Genomic DNA, 17,623 nt, shown 5'->3' with positions numbered 1-17,623 from the left:
ATCACTCATCAGAGAATCTTTCAAATTATAAGTTTATGGCAGACAATAATTTGGGCCTCCAGTTGGAATTGAGTAAGTGGTGAAATAATACATTTGTGTATATATAAGCCTTTAGTGGGTAGTTGGGATGATTATATATTATAGCAGAGTGGATTTTGGAAGAGCAGCTAAGAGAGTTTGCTGTGTAGCTCTGTGATTGGGTTGTGCCGTAGAAATGAAACTCCGGCTACCCATTGTATGCTGTAGCTGCACTAATGCCAGCTGATGCAGCACTGAGGTTGCTCCAGGGCTAGGCAGCAGCTAGGGGCCCTGGCTGCAATTGACAGAATCCCAGCTGGGAAATGAATATTGGTGCAATGTTTCCCCTGGTCAAATAGCCGGCTGAGACTTGCATGAAGCCTGGCTACTTCGTGTGAGACACTGGAAGCCTGATAGACCTGAATGAATCCTCAGCACAACTCAACACATTGAGAGGAGGCATCAAGAGGAACAACTAGCTTATTGTTCATCGGCTTATATGATTTTAAGCTCTCCAGCCCAATAGTAGGTTATGACTTCCCGCCAAGTGAGTTAATCTGTTCCCTGATGGAATAATGTCCTGATTTATATCCTTGAACTAACAGATTAGAAGCATTTTTGGAGGTGGGTGGAAGAGTGCAGGTTATTCCTGCTCCCTCCAACCTCCCCCAGTTTAAATACTTTGATTCCATGGGAGGTTTAACCTCACAATTAGAGAGTACTGCAAAGTGAATGTAAGCTAGATACCTTTTTCAGTAAAATCAGCTATTTAAAAAAATAAATCAGCACAAATATGAAAGCCCTTGCCCTTTAAGAAATGTCTCATTGTCTGTGTGAAATGTATAAACAACTTATTTTCCCTGTGATACATACCAGTCAGTTTAACCCAACTTAAAGAATGAGTGTGACTTTCCATTCCGTATTTTACTTAACACATTCAATAGAAGGTACAGGTACAGTACACCTGACTTTAAGGTGCACTTGTCCAATGGGTTTACTACTGGGGGGGTCATGAGAGTATAAATAATACACTACAGTGCAACGTGCTCATAGTTTCCGCAGAACATTGGTAGATTACTATAACTAACTGATTTTACATTACTTCAAGTGACATCAGTCTCCAGTCTGTACTGGATTTGTTTTCTTCTTAAACTGTGTTTTATTCTAATTCTGTACTAAAAATGATTTCAAAGTAGAAGGAGCTTTAAGTTGGCACAATTAAGTTTTCCCACATTTCTTTCTCCACCTTCCACCCCTAATGAGACCTCAGTTCACCCAACATGTAGACAAAAGCCACATCCTTAAATCTGGTGCTACAGCGTGTGAGGTAGCAAGTGCAGCCTACCAGGAGTGCCCCAGTAACTTTAGGTTTGCTAGTCAGGGTAGCCCCGCAATCAACTTACATTTTTGTTTGCCTTGGAGTGCATTTACTATACATATATAGATATAAGTTTGAACTGTAAATCACAACACAAATGTGATGTGCAGGAACTGATGCAATTAGAATGGGTGTCGAGTCAGTGCTAAGACTGGTGCCAGATTGTACAAATTTCTGCTGGACTTGTCCAGTGTTAGCTAGACTTTTGAGGCAGGGGACTGCTTTGCATTGCCACTTGTTCAGGGTCATAAGACACACGATGGGTAGAGTTTGTGGGTAGGGACAGAATCAGCCGGGTTCCTGATCCCTGCTAAAAGGTGTACATTTATGGGTGTTTTATCAGACTCCTCCGTTATGCATTAATCTTCCTACACCCAACTCCCAGAGGGATTACAGACTTAATTGAGACTGAAACAGGAAAAATTGTAACTGGGTGAAGGGGACAGCCTGTGCAACTGTGCCCTAGTATGAGTCAGCAATGTCAGGAGCTAAGGGGAGAGAACTAATGGGGAACAAAATAGAAATAAATAGGTCTGGAACCAAGGGTGCAACTGTATTTGAGAAAAAAAGTTGAAAACTTAAGTCATGCTGCTGTACTCATGTTGTGAACCAGTGTGTGTTTGAATTGCAACATGCCAGGAGTTATTTAACATGTCATACATTTACTGGGATTGCTTGCTATTGATGGTACCTGTTTTTGAACAAACTTTTCACCTCACAGCAGGGCATAGGGCAAGAGCAGCCTGCTGGTGTACACCGTGTAAATGCAGTACTGCTGGGCAGGTGGGCATAGAGATACCTTACAATCCACCCGTTCCCTCCCTCTGATGTCAGGTGAAGCAGCTCCACCAGCGCTGTGCTTGTACAGAGATTTTATTTTTTTAAGATTAACCCTGGCTATCTGCTGCTTCACACTGAAAAATGTCCATAGTTCTACTATGTCACCAGTATTTGTGCCAGAACCCTGCAGCATTTCATACTTTGTCTGGAGGTAATATTCTAGCTTAAGTCCCATTTCCCTGTCTTTTTATTAAAAAAAGCCTGTCGCTTTCTGAACTGGGGTTGTATTGAGAATTGGAAATTTGAGCTCATGAGGGTAGAATTATTGGTGGTTACAGATCTGTTCACTGGTGGTGGGAATAGTTGGAGATGAATTTAGAACATTGTACAGGAAGTGTTTTATGCAACATTAAAGTTGTTTATTTTAACTTAAGTGGGATTTTTGTTGTAGTGTTGTCCCAGTGTGATGTAGGTGAGATTGATACTTTGAAACCAGATTAGAAAGAAAGTAGCCCTTACAATGGTGCATTTATATAATTTTATATGAAACCAAATCACCAGTCATTGTCCAAATGACACATTTGCTGCACTCTGCAACACCATCGTTCTACAACTTCATACACATCTAATTGCCTTTCTTTAACGAAACATGTTTCTTGTGCTAGGTTTTAAGATCTCCCAATTCTGCATCACAGATGTTATTACTTTTATTTTACTTGTAATAAAGCTGAACAAAATAATTAAATTTGTAATGCTGTTTCTCAGCCCTCTTCCCTCTGGGAAAACAAAAATGAAACTATTAAATGAATTAAATAAAGTGACTGGCCTGACCATTGAATTCTAATTACTTATTTGCATAGTCATTTTCCCAAATTATGAGCAAATATGTTGGAAATGTTTAATGATTCTCAACTCAGCCAAATGCATCAGGAAGGTCTCAGGTGTGTGTGTGTTGTACTAGCCTGAACAATCGTTGCCCTCATTCACACCAGGGCCGGTGAGATGATCAGCCAGGACTCCGGCGTGCTCACCAGTGAACACAGCACTGCACTCTTCTGAGGTGCTGAAATGATCTCATCCCCTGATATGTACAGAGAACAAGTCAGCTATTAGAGAGTTGCTGCAGCCAATGGAATTGGACCACAGGAATAATGTCCTCGAGGATAGGAAAGAAAACAGTGGCAAAGCAAAAACTTGGCACTTCAATTCCTCTAATGCTCGTAAAACGTTTGAGAAACGTAAAGCTAGGCATCAAACAACAGTCTGGACTTCAGGGTTCTTGTGCAATGTTGAAAGCAGTAATCTTTAGGCCCATTTGTCCAAGTCCAATTTACTATTTGACAAATCCCTAGAGTGGACACACTGGTGACCCAGCTGTTTCATTCTATCACCAGATGATCATCAACATTGCTGTGGAGGATCAGTACCACCCAAATGAAAGTGCAGTCAGGAGATTATCGCGGGTCCTCTTTCCTACTTTACACTGTGATTGCATTTCAAAAATACTTTCATTAGTTGTAAAGTGCTTTGGGATCTCCAGAGGTTGCGAGAGATGCTATAGAAATGCAAGTTCTCTCATCCTAAATGTAATGACGCAAGTAGATGAGTCTGTGTGGCTGGAACATCTCCCGGCAAAGCGGACACTCTGCCTGAAAGTAAAATTAGAAACAAATTAACAACTGGTCCAACAGCAGGAGGAGGAAATCAGTGTTAATACAGTGCCTTAGAACAGCTCAAAGCTCTTCATCTAGTATGCTACTTGGATATGGCATAGTGAGTCAGATTGCCACCCCTTCTCTCATTTAAAGAAACACTGTTAGAAAGACAAAAGCAAAATACTGTGGATGCTGGAAATCTGAAATAAACACAGGAAATGCTGGAAAAACTCAGCAGGTCTGGCAGCATCTGTGGAGAGAGTAACAGAGTTAATGTTTTGATGCTGTATGGCTCTGAGCAAAACATTAACTGTTTATCTCTTCACAGATGCTGCCAAACTTGCTGAATTTTTCCAGCATTTCCTGTTTTTATTGTTAGAAAGATGGTCAGGAGGTAGCCCTGCTAGAAATTGGACAAAGTTGATTCCTCCTTTTCCCAGCGTGTGCACTTCTAATCCAAGTCCAAACCAGCCCTACAACCCCGAGATCTCTACACTCCTCAAACTCGGCCTTCCTGTGCATCTCCGATTTTCATCACTCCACCATTGGCAGCTGTGCCTTCAGCTGCCTAGGCCCCAAACTCTGGAATTCTGTCTTTTTCCTTTAAGATATTCCTTAAAATATACCCCTCTTACCAAGCTTTTGTTCAGCTGTGCTAATATCTCCTTCATGTGGCTCAGTTTCAAATCTTATTTGGTAATGATCCTGCGAAGCACCTTTGGATATTTTACTCCATTAAGGGTGCTATATAACTGCAAGTTGTTTGCTGTGGTTTCACCTTTGTATTGCACCATTCGGTGATGCATTCCCAGCAGAAGAGGTGTCCACATGGTGTGGCTGTTGAATGCCTACGTTCTTCCAAACACAGTATACACCTGGAGCGGCGGACTGAAAGATCCTGAGAGGAATTTCTATGAGAAGAAAGTAATGCTTCCATGAGTTGTCAACCTGTTTCTGTTCATGTTTTTAACCCTGTATTTAAAAAAATCTTGCTGTATCCATTTGGTCAAATTCCTATATACGTCTATAATGATAATTACCTATGTAAACTTGTCACGCTAATTGCACTTCCCTTCCAGAAATGGTGCATTTTGAATTGATCTTTGAAATCATGCATTGTATTTTTTTTTAAAAAGTGAGAAATGACATATCTCTGTTGCAAGACCCTGGTATTGAATTTCTCCTGTTCTAACCCAGGATTGTTAAGATCTATAAGGTTATCTGTGGCTCAGGGTAGCTCTCTTACCACCAAGACAGCTGGTTGTAGGTTCAAGACCTACTCCAAAGACTTGATCACAATTTAAGCTGCCACTCCAATGTAGTACTAGTACTGAGGGAGTGCTGCACTGTTGAAGAAATCAAGGCTCCATCTACTCTCTCAGGTGGATGTAAAAGATCCCTTTACGCTACTTGGGGGAAAAGCAGGGGTATTATCCTCGATATCCTCGCAAATATCTATCCCACAATCAACAGGTTACATGGTTATTTACCTTTTTGCTGTTTTTGGGACCTTGTGGTAAAAGTGACTGTTGTGTTTCTAACACTTCAAAAGTACCGCTCTGGCTACAAAGCGTTTGGGATGGTGTTTTGGATGCCCTGTGATTGTTAAAGGTGCTAAATAAATGTAAGTATTTCCTTTAATGGTAGTGCCCCAACTGGAATCAGTTGGCTCCACAGTGACCAGGAATTAAACATGATTGTTTTTGGCTGTAACACCCAGTACCACACAGAACATTTTAGCTAGTGTTAATGAGTGAAGATTTCAGCTTCCTCGCTCTAACTGGCATAACTGCACTAATTGGAACCTTTGGAAATTCTGTTGATAATTAGTAACGATTGTGGAAAGCAGGGGGTATTTCACCTGTACCTTGAGCATGGAAGGTTGCGGTGAAGTTTCCACTCTTGCCGGGCACGCCGCCTTTGTCGGTAGCTGTTGACCTGCATAGCGACAGTCAGGGCCAGCTGCAGCAGAGAAACCTTCCCCAGCAACTCATAGCTCCACCGGAGTCCAACACTGTCACCGAACAAACCACGTACACACAACTACACAGCATAGAAGCAACAAGGAGAAACAGTCAGTAAACTGCATGGTAAGATAGCAACATTGAAATATACACGGACCGCACTAATCTATAATACGTATTTCCCCAAGGGTTGTTCTTCCTTAGAATATACACAAGATCCCTTCTTGTCTGCAATATACAGTTGCTACCACATTTTCTATATCACATTGGTGTAGTAATATTTACTGTTTCTAATGGATTGGCACATAAACGGCTTACATAGGTGATGCTAGTGAATCTTTTGGCAATGTGGTAGAAAGCTCCGTTGAGGTAGAAGATGCCCAGGTGCAGACGATGCAGGAAGGAGACTGCCTGTCGAAGGATATAGACAGTTTGCAGCAAGCCTTTCTTCTGCTGCTCGGTCAGGGCATTGACAGCCCCCTGCAGCCATTGGGAGACCCCTGGTCTTGCTGGTGCCCGTCTGTGCTCTGGTGCCTGGGATCCCTCATTCTCCACCTGCAGGTCCTGCTCCAGGCGGTTCAGTCCTCGGTCCAGCAGGTAAGGAACGCAAGTGTGAAGGATGATGAGGGCTGCTCGTCTGGCTGGGGATGGCACCCGCTGCCCACTGGAGTCCACCTGGACAATGTTAACATACTCTTCACCCAGTGTCTGGTAACCTGCACAGTCAAGTCATCAGATTGGTAAGCAGAACTTGTAATTACAACAACAGAAACTTGCATTTATATAGCACCTTCAAGATTGGAAAAAATCTAAAGGCACTTCATATATCCAATTACTCTTGAAAATTGGCACAATGGTGGGACATGTTACGAGCTCCCTGATACTGTGCCAAACAGAGCAAGATGGAGTCTCGACCCAACCATCAACCAACGATGATCTCAAATGGCAGAACAGACTTGAAGGGCTGAATGGCCTTCTGTTCCTGTGTCGCTTCCACCTCTCCCCACAGTGAACACACAATTTCAAGGATAAGGACATTTACAACAGGCATTTTATTTGTCTACCTGACAGCTGAGATCAGCACAGATTGAGGTGCAAATCAGGGATATGTTGGGTGCATTCATCTTAATGAAGTGCCTTCTATGATAGTCTAATGGAAACAGCCTGACCTCCCTCTAGGTGACAATGATTCCAACCTGCAGATTGTTGAGGCACCTTGCTAAGGCCTTGACCAATATCCCTGGTGCCCTGGCAGAGTCAAGGCAGAGTCCAGCTTTCATCCTCAAGAAATTTAAATAACAGGATTTATCTTCCAGGCTGAGCATAGGCAGAGGGTGGTTGATGGAGTGAAGCAGTGTGCCAATGTTAGACACAGGCACTAAGTCTGTACGCAGAATTGAGGAGGAAAGAGGCGGGTTAACAGTTAGAGACGGAGACAAAATGGACACATACTGACAGTTTTGTGGCAGACGGACAAGGGACGTGCAAGAAATGGACAGGCAGTCACACATAATTGATAGAAGCACTTAAAAAAGAGAGGGACACATGGAACAGAAAGACCTGTTTAGTAGACAGATTCATGTGATAAACTCATTATTAGTAGGTACAAAGGGTAGGATCTGCTTACAAAAAGAATCAAAGCAGTGCTCAATAATAATGGAGCCTGACCTGCAAAGGTTGTTAGAGAAAAGTATGTCAGGTCTGCCAATAACTCGATCTCCTTCCTCCATTCCAGCCATTGCTTAGCACCTGTATAGTAGAGGAAACAAATTAGCTCCATATCTGCCTGGTTTCAGGAGAGTACTATGCCACAAAAATACATACGCTGGATAACACACTGGCTCCAGAGTAGCACGGGCCCCAGAGCAGCACGTGTTTCAGAAGGGGGCACCATAGGTTCCAGAGCAGTAAGTGTTCCAAAACAACGCAACCCTGCCAGCGCAACACGGGTTCCAGAGCAGCACAACATGGCCAGCACAGGTTCCAGAGGAGCACAACACGGCCAGCACAGGTTCCAAAGGAACACAACACGGGTTCCAGAGCAGCACAGCATGGGTTCACATTCTAGAGCATGTAATGTGAGTACAGGTTCTTGAGCTCATGGGATTAGTGTAATATATTCATTTGGATTGAGGATTGGTTAATAGACAGAAAGCAAAGTAGGAATAAACAAATAAACTAATCATTTTCAGATGGCAGGTGTGGTTAATGGAGAGTCACAAGGATCAGGGCAAGGGTTTCAGCTACTTACAAACTATATCAATGACTTGGACAAGAGGGCCAAGTGTCATATATCCAATTTTGTTGGTGATACAAAGCTGGTTGGGAATGTAAACTGCAAGGAGGACGTAAAGAAGCTGAAAAGGGATAAAGCGATTTGGTGAGAAGATAGCAGATGGGACAATGGAGTACAATGTGGGGACAGTATGAAATTATCCACTCTGGCAGGAAGAATGGAAAAGCAGAATATTTTTTTTAAAGGTGACAGACTAGTGAATGTGGTATTCCAAAGGAATTTGGCTGTCCTTGTATACAAATCACAGGGTTAACATGCAAAAACAGAAGCAATTAGGAAGGCAAATGGTGTCTCCTACTTACTGCAAGGGGTTTGGTGTATAAGAGTAAGAAAATCTTACTGCAATTGTATAGGGCTTTGGTGAAACTACACCAGGAGTAATAGATACAGTTTTGTGCTCTTTACCCAAGGAAGGATATAATTACCCAAGAGAGCATGAACATAGATTCACTAGACTGATTCCTGGGTTCACGGGACTGTCCTATGAAGAGGAATCGAGTAGAATGGGCCTGTGCTCAATGAAGTTCAGAAGAGTGAGATGATCCAATTGAAACATATTAAATTCTTAATGGGTTTGACAGGCTAAATACTGAGAGGCCATTTCTCCTGGCTGGAGAGTATAGAACTAGTGGTCATTGTCTCCAGATAAGGGGTCATTCATCTGGGACTGAAATGACAAATTTCTTCATTTAGAGGGTTGGAAATCTTCGGAATTCTCTACCCCAGAGAGCTGTGAATGCTGAGTATATTCAAGACTCTTTGGGTGCCAAGGAATTCATGGCAAATGGGGGATAGGAAAGGAAAGCAGCTGTTGATGTAGAAGTTCAGCCATGATCTTCTTGAAGGACTGAGTGGACTCGATGGGTCATACAGCCGACCCCTATACCTTACCTTCTCAGGCTCTAGAGTGTGTAACGTGGGTACAGATTCTAGAATGGAGTAAAACTGGTCCTTCAAAACATGATCATCTCAGAATAGAGACTGTAATGTGGGAGAGGGCAGTTGTCAGGGTGCTGTGTTTAGAGGGGAGGCAATTAAATTGTAAAACCAGGAAACATAGGAAACTATTCCAGGACCACTGGGGGAAGGGATGCAGGGAGTAGTTTATTGCAGCAACCATTGTAATTTTAAACAGAAATGGTGTGAAGAGAAGAGATGCACTGTTTTGTAACACAGGACAATGCACATGACCTGATCTCAGGGGACTTGGAACGAAATAGTCAGTAAAATTGTCTAGAGAAAAGTTCGAACACAGAGTATCCAAAGTAAGGCCAAGGAATCACAGCTAGCCCCAGCAATTCGGTAAAGTCTAAGTGGCTGTTCTACTTGTCCTTTATATTTCTCCTTTGCTGGTTTGTTTGAACTTTCTGAGCCTGAATGTTAGGAAAAAGACTCTTGTCAATACGGTTGTTGGATAAATCCAAAATCAGGATTCTGACTGGTGAGCTATGCAAACAGGGAATAAAGTTTATATCTCCCGAAGCTCCATGTTGCACAAACATAAAAGCTCAGATGTTCCTGCCAGGTTGAAGCAGGTTGTGGGTCACAGGCCCTCACCCACACTGTGCACACATTTAGACATTCTCACCAGCAAAGATCTGGAAAGCCTCGTTGGCATAGCTGCGCAGTGAGTTCAGGTAGTACTCATCCTTCTGATTGGAGCGGATCAGCTGAGGCTGGTTCACTGGTAAGATGGGCATCGCAGACCCTGCGACAAAGGAACAAGAGCAGGTGATAGCGGCACTGCTGTATCGTGAGAAGCTGCATCCAAACTAGCAGTAGCAACCCCCGAGACCCCACGCCCACTGACCACCCCCGAGACCCCGCACCCACTGACCATCCCCTCCCTCCCCGAGACCCCGCACCCACTGACCCCCCCGAGACCCCGCACCCACTGACTATCCCCTCCCTCCCCGAGACCCCGCACCCACTGACCCCCCCGGAGACCCCACACCCACTGACCACCCCCGAGACCCCGCACCCACTGACCACCCCCGAGACCCCGCACCCACTGACCATCCCCTCCTTCCCCGAGACCCCGCACCACTGACCATCCCCGAGACCCCGCACCCACTGACCCCCCCGGAGACCCCACACCCACTGACCACCCCCGAGACCCCGCACCCACTGACCACCCCCGAGACCCCGCACCCACTGACCACCCCCGAGACCCCACACCCACTAACCATCCCTTCCCTCCCCGAGACCCCGCACCCACTGACCATCCCCTCCTTCCCCGAGACCCCGCACCACTGACCATCCCCGAGACCCCGCACCCACTGACCCCCCCGAGACCCTGCACCCACTGACCCCCCGAGACCCCGCACCCACTGACCCCCCGAGACCCTGCACCCACTGACCCCCCCGAGACCCCACACAGTGACCATCCCCTCCTTCCCCGAGACCCCGCACCACTGACCATCCCCGAGACCCCACACTGACCCCCCCGAGACCCTGCACCCATTTAGCCCCCCCCCCCCCCGAGAACCTGCACCCACCGCCCCCCCCGAGACCCTGCACCCACTGACCCCCCCCTCAGACCCCACATCCACTGACCCCCCCCTCAGACCCCACATCCACTGACCCCCCCCTCAGACCCCACATCCACTGACCCCCCCCCAGACCCCACACCCACTGACCCCCCCAGACCCCGCACCCACTGACCATCCCCTCAGACCCCACCCACTGACCCCTCCCCGAGACCCCACACCCACTGACCATCCCCTCAGACCCCACACCCACTGACCCCTCCCCGAGACCCCACTCCCACTGACCCCCCCACCCGAGACCCCGCACCCACTGACCTCACCCCAAACCCCGTACCCACTGACCCCCCCCCGAGATCCCACATCCACTGACCATCCCCGAGACCCCAAACCCACTGACCCCTCCGCCGAGACCCCGCACCCACTGACCCCCCCTCCCGAGACCCTGCACCCACTGACCCCCTCCCAGACCCCGCACCCACTGACCCCCTCCCAGACCCGGCACGCACTAACCCCTGCCCCCGAGACCACGCACCCACTGACCCCCTACCCGAGACCCCACACCCACTGACCCCCCCCCCCCCCCCCTCCGAGACCCAGCACCCACTGACCCCCTCCCCGGGACCCCACACCCACTGACCCCCCAAGACCCCGCACCCACTGACCCCCCCCCCGAGACCCCGCACCCACTGACCCCCTACCCGAGACCCCGCATCCACTGACCCCCCCCCCCGAGACCCCGCATCCACTGACCATCCCCTCCCTCCCCGAGACCCCGCACCCACTGATCCCCCCCCCCCCCGAGACCCCGCACCCACTGACCATCCCCTCCTTCCCCGAGACCCCGCACCACTGACCATCCCCGAGACCCCGCACCCACTGACCCCCCCGAGACCCCGCATCCACTGACCATCCCCTCCCTCCCCGAGACCCCGCACCCACTGATCCCCCCCCGAGACCCCGCATCCACTGACCATCCCCTCCCTCCCCGAGACCCCGCACCCACTGATCCCCCCCGAGACCCCGCACCCACTGAGCCCCCCCCCCCCAAGACCCCGCACCCACTGAGCCCCTACCCGAGACCCCGCACCCACTGAGCCCCCCCCGAGACCCCGCACCCACTGACTCTCCCCCCCCCCCCCCCCCGAGACCCCGCACCCACTGACCCCCCCGAGACCTCGCACCCACTGACCCCCCCCCGAGACCTCGCACCCACTGACCCCCCCAAGACCCCGCACCCACTGACCCCCCCAAGACCCCGCACCCACTGAGCCCCTCCCAGACCCCGCACCCACTAACCCCCCCCCGAGACCCTGCACCCACTGACCCCCCCCTCAGACCCCACATCCACTGACCCCCCCCTCAGACCCCACATCCACTGACCCCCCCCTCAGACCCCACATCCACTGACCCCCCCCCTCAGACCCCACATCCACTGACCCCCCCCTCAGACCCCACATCCACTGACCCCCCCCTCAGACCCCACATCCACTGACCCCCCCCCAGACCCCACACCCACTGACCCCCCCAGACCCCGCACCCACTGACCATCCCCTCAGACCCCACCCACTGACCCCTCCCCGAGACCCCACACCCACTGACCATCCCCTCAGACCCCACACCCACTGACCCCTCCCCGAGACCCCACTCCCACTGACCCCCCCCGGAGACCCCGCACCCACTGACCCCCCCCGGAGACCCCGCACCCACTGACCCCCCCCCCCTCAGACCCCACACCCACTGACCATCCCCTCAGACCGCACACCCACTGACCCCCCCTCAAACCCCACACCCACTGACCATCCCCTCAGACCCCGCACCCACTGACCCCCCCCCTCAGACCCCACACCCACTGACCATCCCCTCAGACCCCGCACCCACTGACCCCACACCCACTGACCATCCCCTCAGACCCCACACCCACTGACCATCCCCTCAGACCCCACACCCACTGACCATCCCCTCAGACCCCACACCCACTGACCATCTCCTCAGACCCCACACCCACTGACCATCCCCTCAGACCCCACACCCACTGACCATCCCCTCAGACCCCACACCCACTGACCATCCCCTCAGACCCCACACCCACTGACCCCTCCCCGAGACCCCACACCCACTGACCATCCCCTCAGACCCCACACCCACTGACCATCCCCTCAGACCCCACACCCACTGACCCACCCCCCCCCCCCCCCGCGGACTCACGCTCCGGGCCTGTGGGGCTCCCGCTGGGGGTCAGACACCGCCTGACGGGCCGAATGTCCTCCGTCCGGCCGCCTCCTTTATTAAAGTTGTCGGCTCGAGTCCGGGGCTCAGGATGAGCCGACTTCAGGGGTTTAAATCTGCGGTGGGACGATCCCCGGAGCCTCGGGGTCTCTCTCACAAACCGGCGCCTGTACCCAGAGCCCAGGCCTGGGGCCTGCGGACCCGGCAATACCAGGCCGCAGCTCCGACACCGCGGGACCGGCCTCTGGGACGGGGGTTGGAGAACCTGAACTGCGCCTCGAGCAGCTCGGGATCCAACCCGGGCTCAGCACCGCCACCTGGCGCCCGGAGGAGAGACAAACCCGGTCAATAATCAACCCAGTAACGCAGTCAATAATCAGCCCAGAAGCTCGGACAATAATCTACCCAGAAACCGGGTCAATAATGTACCCAGAAACCCAATTAGTAATCAACCCAGAAACCCCATCAATAATCCACCCAGACACCCGGTCAATAATCTACCCAGAAACCGGGTCAATAATCAACCCAGAAACCCGGTTAATAATCAACCCAGAAACCCGGTTAATAATCTACCCAGAAAACAGATTAATAATCAGCCAAGTAACCCCGTCAATAATCAGCCCAGAAACCCGATCAATTATTAACCCAGAAACCCGGTTAATAATCAGCCCAGAAACCCAGTCAATAATCAACCCAGAACCTCGGACAATAATCTACCCAGAAACCGGATCAATAATCAGCCCAGAAAACCAACCCAGAAATCAGGTTCATAATCAGCCCAGATACTAGATCAATAATCCACCCAGAAACCCAGTCAATAATCCACCCAGAAATCGGTCAATAATCTACCCAGAAAACCGGTCAATGATCAACTCAGAAACCGGCTCAATAATCAACACAGAAACCGGTCAATAATCTACCCGGAAACCGAGTCAATAATGTACCCAGAAAACCAGCGAATAATCTACCCAGAAACCCAATTAGTAATCAACCCAGAAACCCCATCAATAATCAAGCCAGAATATCAGACAATAATCTACCCAGAAACCCAGTCAATAATCCACCCAGAAACCCGGTCAATAATCTACCCAGAAACCCGGTCAAAAAGCAACACCAAAGCCCGGTCAATCTGCTACCCAGAAACACTGTCAATAATCAACCCAGATACCCCATCAATAATCAACTCAGAAAATAGGTCAATAATCAACCCAGAAACCCGATCAATAACCAGCCCAGAAACCCGATTATTAATCTAGCCAGAAACCCAGTCAATAATCAACCCAGAAACCAGGTCCATAATCACCCCATGAACCCGGTCAATAATCAGCCCAGAAACCCGGTCAATAATCAACGCAGAAACCAGGTTAATAATCAGCCAAGTAACCCAGTCAATAATGAGCCCAGAAACCCGATCAATTATCAACCCAGAAACCCGGTTAATAATCAGCCCAGAAATCCGGTTAATAATTTACCCAGAAACCCGGTCAATAATCTACCCAGAAACCCATTCAATAATCAACCCAGAAACCCAATCACTAATCTATCCAGAATCCAGATTAATAAGCAACACAGAAACCCGGTCAATAATCAACCCAGAAACCAGGTCAATCATCTACGCAGAAACCTGTTCAATAATCAGCCCAGAAACCCGGTCAATAATCCACCCAGAAATCGGTCAATAATCTACCCAGAAACCCAGTCAATGATCAACCCAGAAACCCGGTCAATAATCAGCCCAGAAACCCGGTCAATAATCAATGCATAAACCTGGCCAATAACCAACTCAGAAACCCGCTCAATAATCAACACAGAAACCGGTCAATAATCTACCCAGAAACCGAGTCAATAATGTACCCAAAAAACCGGCGAATAATCTACCCAGAAACCCAATTAGTAATCAACCCAGAAAGCCCATCAATAATCAAGCCAGAACATCAGACAATAATCTACCCAGAAACCCAGTCAATAATCCACCCAGAAACCCGGTCAATAATCAAACCAGATACCCCATCAATAATCAACTCAGAAAATATGTCAATAATCAACCCAGAAACCCGATCAATAACCAGCCCAGAAACCCGATTATTAATCTAGCCAGAAACCCATTCAATAATCAACCCAGAAACCATGTCCATAATCACCCCATGAACCCGGTCAATAATCAGCCCAGAAACCCGGTCAATAATCAACGCAGAAACCAGGTTAATAATCAGCCAAGTAACCCAGTCAATAATGAGCACAGAAACCCGATCAATTATCAACCCAGAAACCCGGTTAATAATCAGCCCAGAAACCTGGTTAATAATTTACCCAGAAACCCGGTCAATAATCTACCCAGAAACCCAGTCAATAATCAACCCAGAAACCCAATCACTAATCTATCCAGAATCCAGATTAATAAGCAACACAGAAACCCAGTCAATAATCAACCCAGAAACCAGGTCAATAATCTACGCAGAAACCTGTTCAATAATCAGCCCAGAAACCCAGTCAATAATCAACCCAGAAACCCATTCAATAATCAGCCCAGAAACCCCATCAATAATCAACCCAGAAACCCCGTCAATAATGAACCCAGAAACCTGGTTAATAAACAACCCAGAAATCCGATCAATAATTTACCCAGAAACCCGGTCAATAATCAACCCAGAAACCAGGTCCATGATCACCACAGCAACCCGATCAATTATCAACCCAGAAACCCGATTAAAAATCAAGCCAGAAACACAGTTAATAATCAGCCAAGTGACCCAGTCAATAATCAGCCCAGAAACCCGATCAATTATCAACCCGGAAGCCCGGTTAATAATCAGCCCAGAAACCAAGTTAATAATTTACCCGGAAAGCTGGTCAATAATCTACCGAGAAAACAGGTTAATAATCAGCCAAGTAATGCAGTCAATAATCAGCCCAGAAACCTGATCAATTATCAACCCAGAAACCCGGTTAATAATCCACCCAGAAACCCGGTCAAAAATCAACCCAGAAGCCAGGTTAAGAATCAGCCAAGAAACCCGGTCAATAATCAGCCCAGAAACCCGATCAATTATCAACCCAGAAACCCAGTTAATAATCAGGCCAGAAACATGGTTAATAATCAGCCCAAAAACCCAGTCAATAATCTACCCAGAAACCCGGTCAATAATCTACCCAGAAAACAGGTTAACAATCAGCCAAGTAACCCAGTCAATAATCAGCCCAGAAACCCGATCAATTATCAACCCAGAAACCCAGTCAATAATCAACCAAGAAACCCATTCAATAATCAACCCAGAAACCCCGCCAATAATCAACCCAGAAACCCCGTCAATAATCAACCCAGAAACCCGATCAATAACCAGCCCAGAAACCTGATCAATAATCTAGCCAGAAACCCAGTCAATAATCAACCCAGAAACCAGGGCAATAGTCACCCCATGGACCCGGTCAATAATCAGCCCAGAAAACCAGTTAATTATCAACACAGAAACCCGGTTAATAATCAACCCAGAAACCAGGTTAATAATCAGCCAAGTAACCCAGTCAATAATCAGCCCAGAAACCTGATCAATTATCAACCCAGAAACCCAGTTAATAAGCAGCCCAGAAACCTGGTTAATAATCTACCCAGAAAACCAGTCAATTACCAACCCAGAAACCCAGTCAATAATCTATCCAGAAACCCAGTTAATAATCAACACAGAAACCCGGTCAATAATCAACCCAGAAACCAGGTCAATAATCTACGCAGAAACCTGTTCAATAATCAGCCCAGAAACCCAGTCAATAATCTATCCAGAAACCCGGTTAATAATCTACACAGAAACCCGGTCAATAATCAACCCAGAAACCAGGTCAATAACCTACGCAGAAACCTGATCAATTATCAACCCAGAAACCCGGTTAATAATCAGCCCAGAAACCCAGTTAATAATCTACCCAGGAACCCAGTCAATAATCAACCCAGAAACCCGGTCACTAATCTATCCAGAAACCCGGATAATAATCAACACAGAAACCAGGTCAATAATCTACCCAGAAACCAGGTCAATAATCTACACAGAAATCCGTTCAATAATCAGATCAGAAACCCAGTCAATAATCAACCGAGAAACCCGTTCGATAATTAACCCTGAAACCCAGTTAATAATCTACCCAGAAAGCCGTTCAATAATCAACCCAGAAACCTGGTCAATAAACAACCCAGAAACCTGGTCAATAATGTACCCAGAAACCTGGTCAATAATCAACCCAGAAACCCAATTAATAATCCACCCAGAAACCAAGTCAATAATCAACCCAAAAGCCATGTTAAGACTCAGCTAAGAAACCCGGTCATTAACCAGCCCAGAAATCCAATCAATTATCAACCCAGAAACCCGGTTAAAAATCAAGCCAGAAACACGGTTAATAATCAGCCCAGAATCCCAGTCAATAATCTACGCAGAAACCCGGTCAATAATCTACCCAGAAACCGGATCAATAATCAGCCCAGAAAATCGGTCAATAATCTACCAATAAACCCTGTCAATAATCTACCCAGAAGCCCGATCAATAATTTACCCTGAAACGCGGTGAATAATCAACCCAGATACCCAGTCAATAATCAGCCCATAAACCCGGTCAATAATCAGCCCAGAAACACGATCAATAAACAACCCAGAAACCCAGTTAATAATCAATACAGAACCCGTATCAATCATCGTCCCAGGAACTCGATGAATAATCAACCCAGAAACCAGGTCCATAATCACCCCATGAACCCGGTCAATAATCAGCCCAGAAACCCAGTTAATAATCAGCCTAATAACCCGGTCAATAATAAGCCCAGAAAACCG

The 17,623-nt window shown here is 47.9% G+C and overlaps 1 protein-coding gene across 3 annotated transcripts; it reads right to left on the bottom strand.

Annotated features, from left to right (window-relative positions):
• Positions 1-2,700: 2,700 nt before the first annotated feature.
• Positions 2,701-13,096, bottom strand: pex10 (peroxisomal biogenesis factor 10). 3 transcript variants are annotated; one of them, XR_005945313.1, is made up of 7 exons: positions 12,786-13,096; positions 9,680-9,799; positions 7,464-7,544; positions 6,114-6,511; positions 5,699-5,874; positions 4,467-4,742; positions 2,701-3,825 (listed from the first exon to the last, which is right to left on the bottom strand). XR_005945313.1 is itself a non-coding variant. In XM_041206502.1 (7 exons), exons 2-7 carry the CDS (start codon positions 9,789-9,791, stop codon positions 3,757-3,759), a joined length of 969 nt encoding a protein of 322 aa, XP_041062436.1. In that variant the 5' UTR covers positions 9,792-9,799; positions 12,786-13,095; the 3' UTR covers positions 2,701-3,756. The 3 variants fall into 3 exon arrangements, 1 of the variants encoding a protein (XP_041062436.1); XR_005945314.1 differs by having other exon boundaries at positions 2,701-3,821; XM_041206502.1 differs by having other exon boundaries at positions 4,610-4,742; positions 12,786-13,095.
• Between the last annotated feature and the right edge of the window lie 4,527 nt (positions 13,097-17,623).

This window comes from Carcharodon carcharias, chromosome 15, assembly GCF_017639515.1.
Source record: "Carcharodon carcharias isolate sCarCar2 chromosome 15, sCarCar2.pri, whole genome shotgun sequence".
Taxonomy (NCBI): Eukaryota; Metazoa; Chordata; class Chondrichthyes; order Lamniformes; family Lamnidae; genus Carcharodon; species Carcharodon carcharias.
The sequence above is the reverse complement of the archived record's forward strand: the minus strand, read 5'-3'. Positions and strand labels throughout refer to the sequence as shown.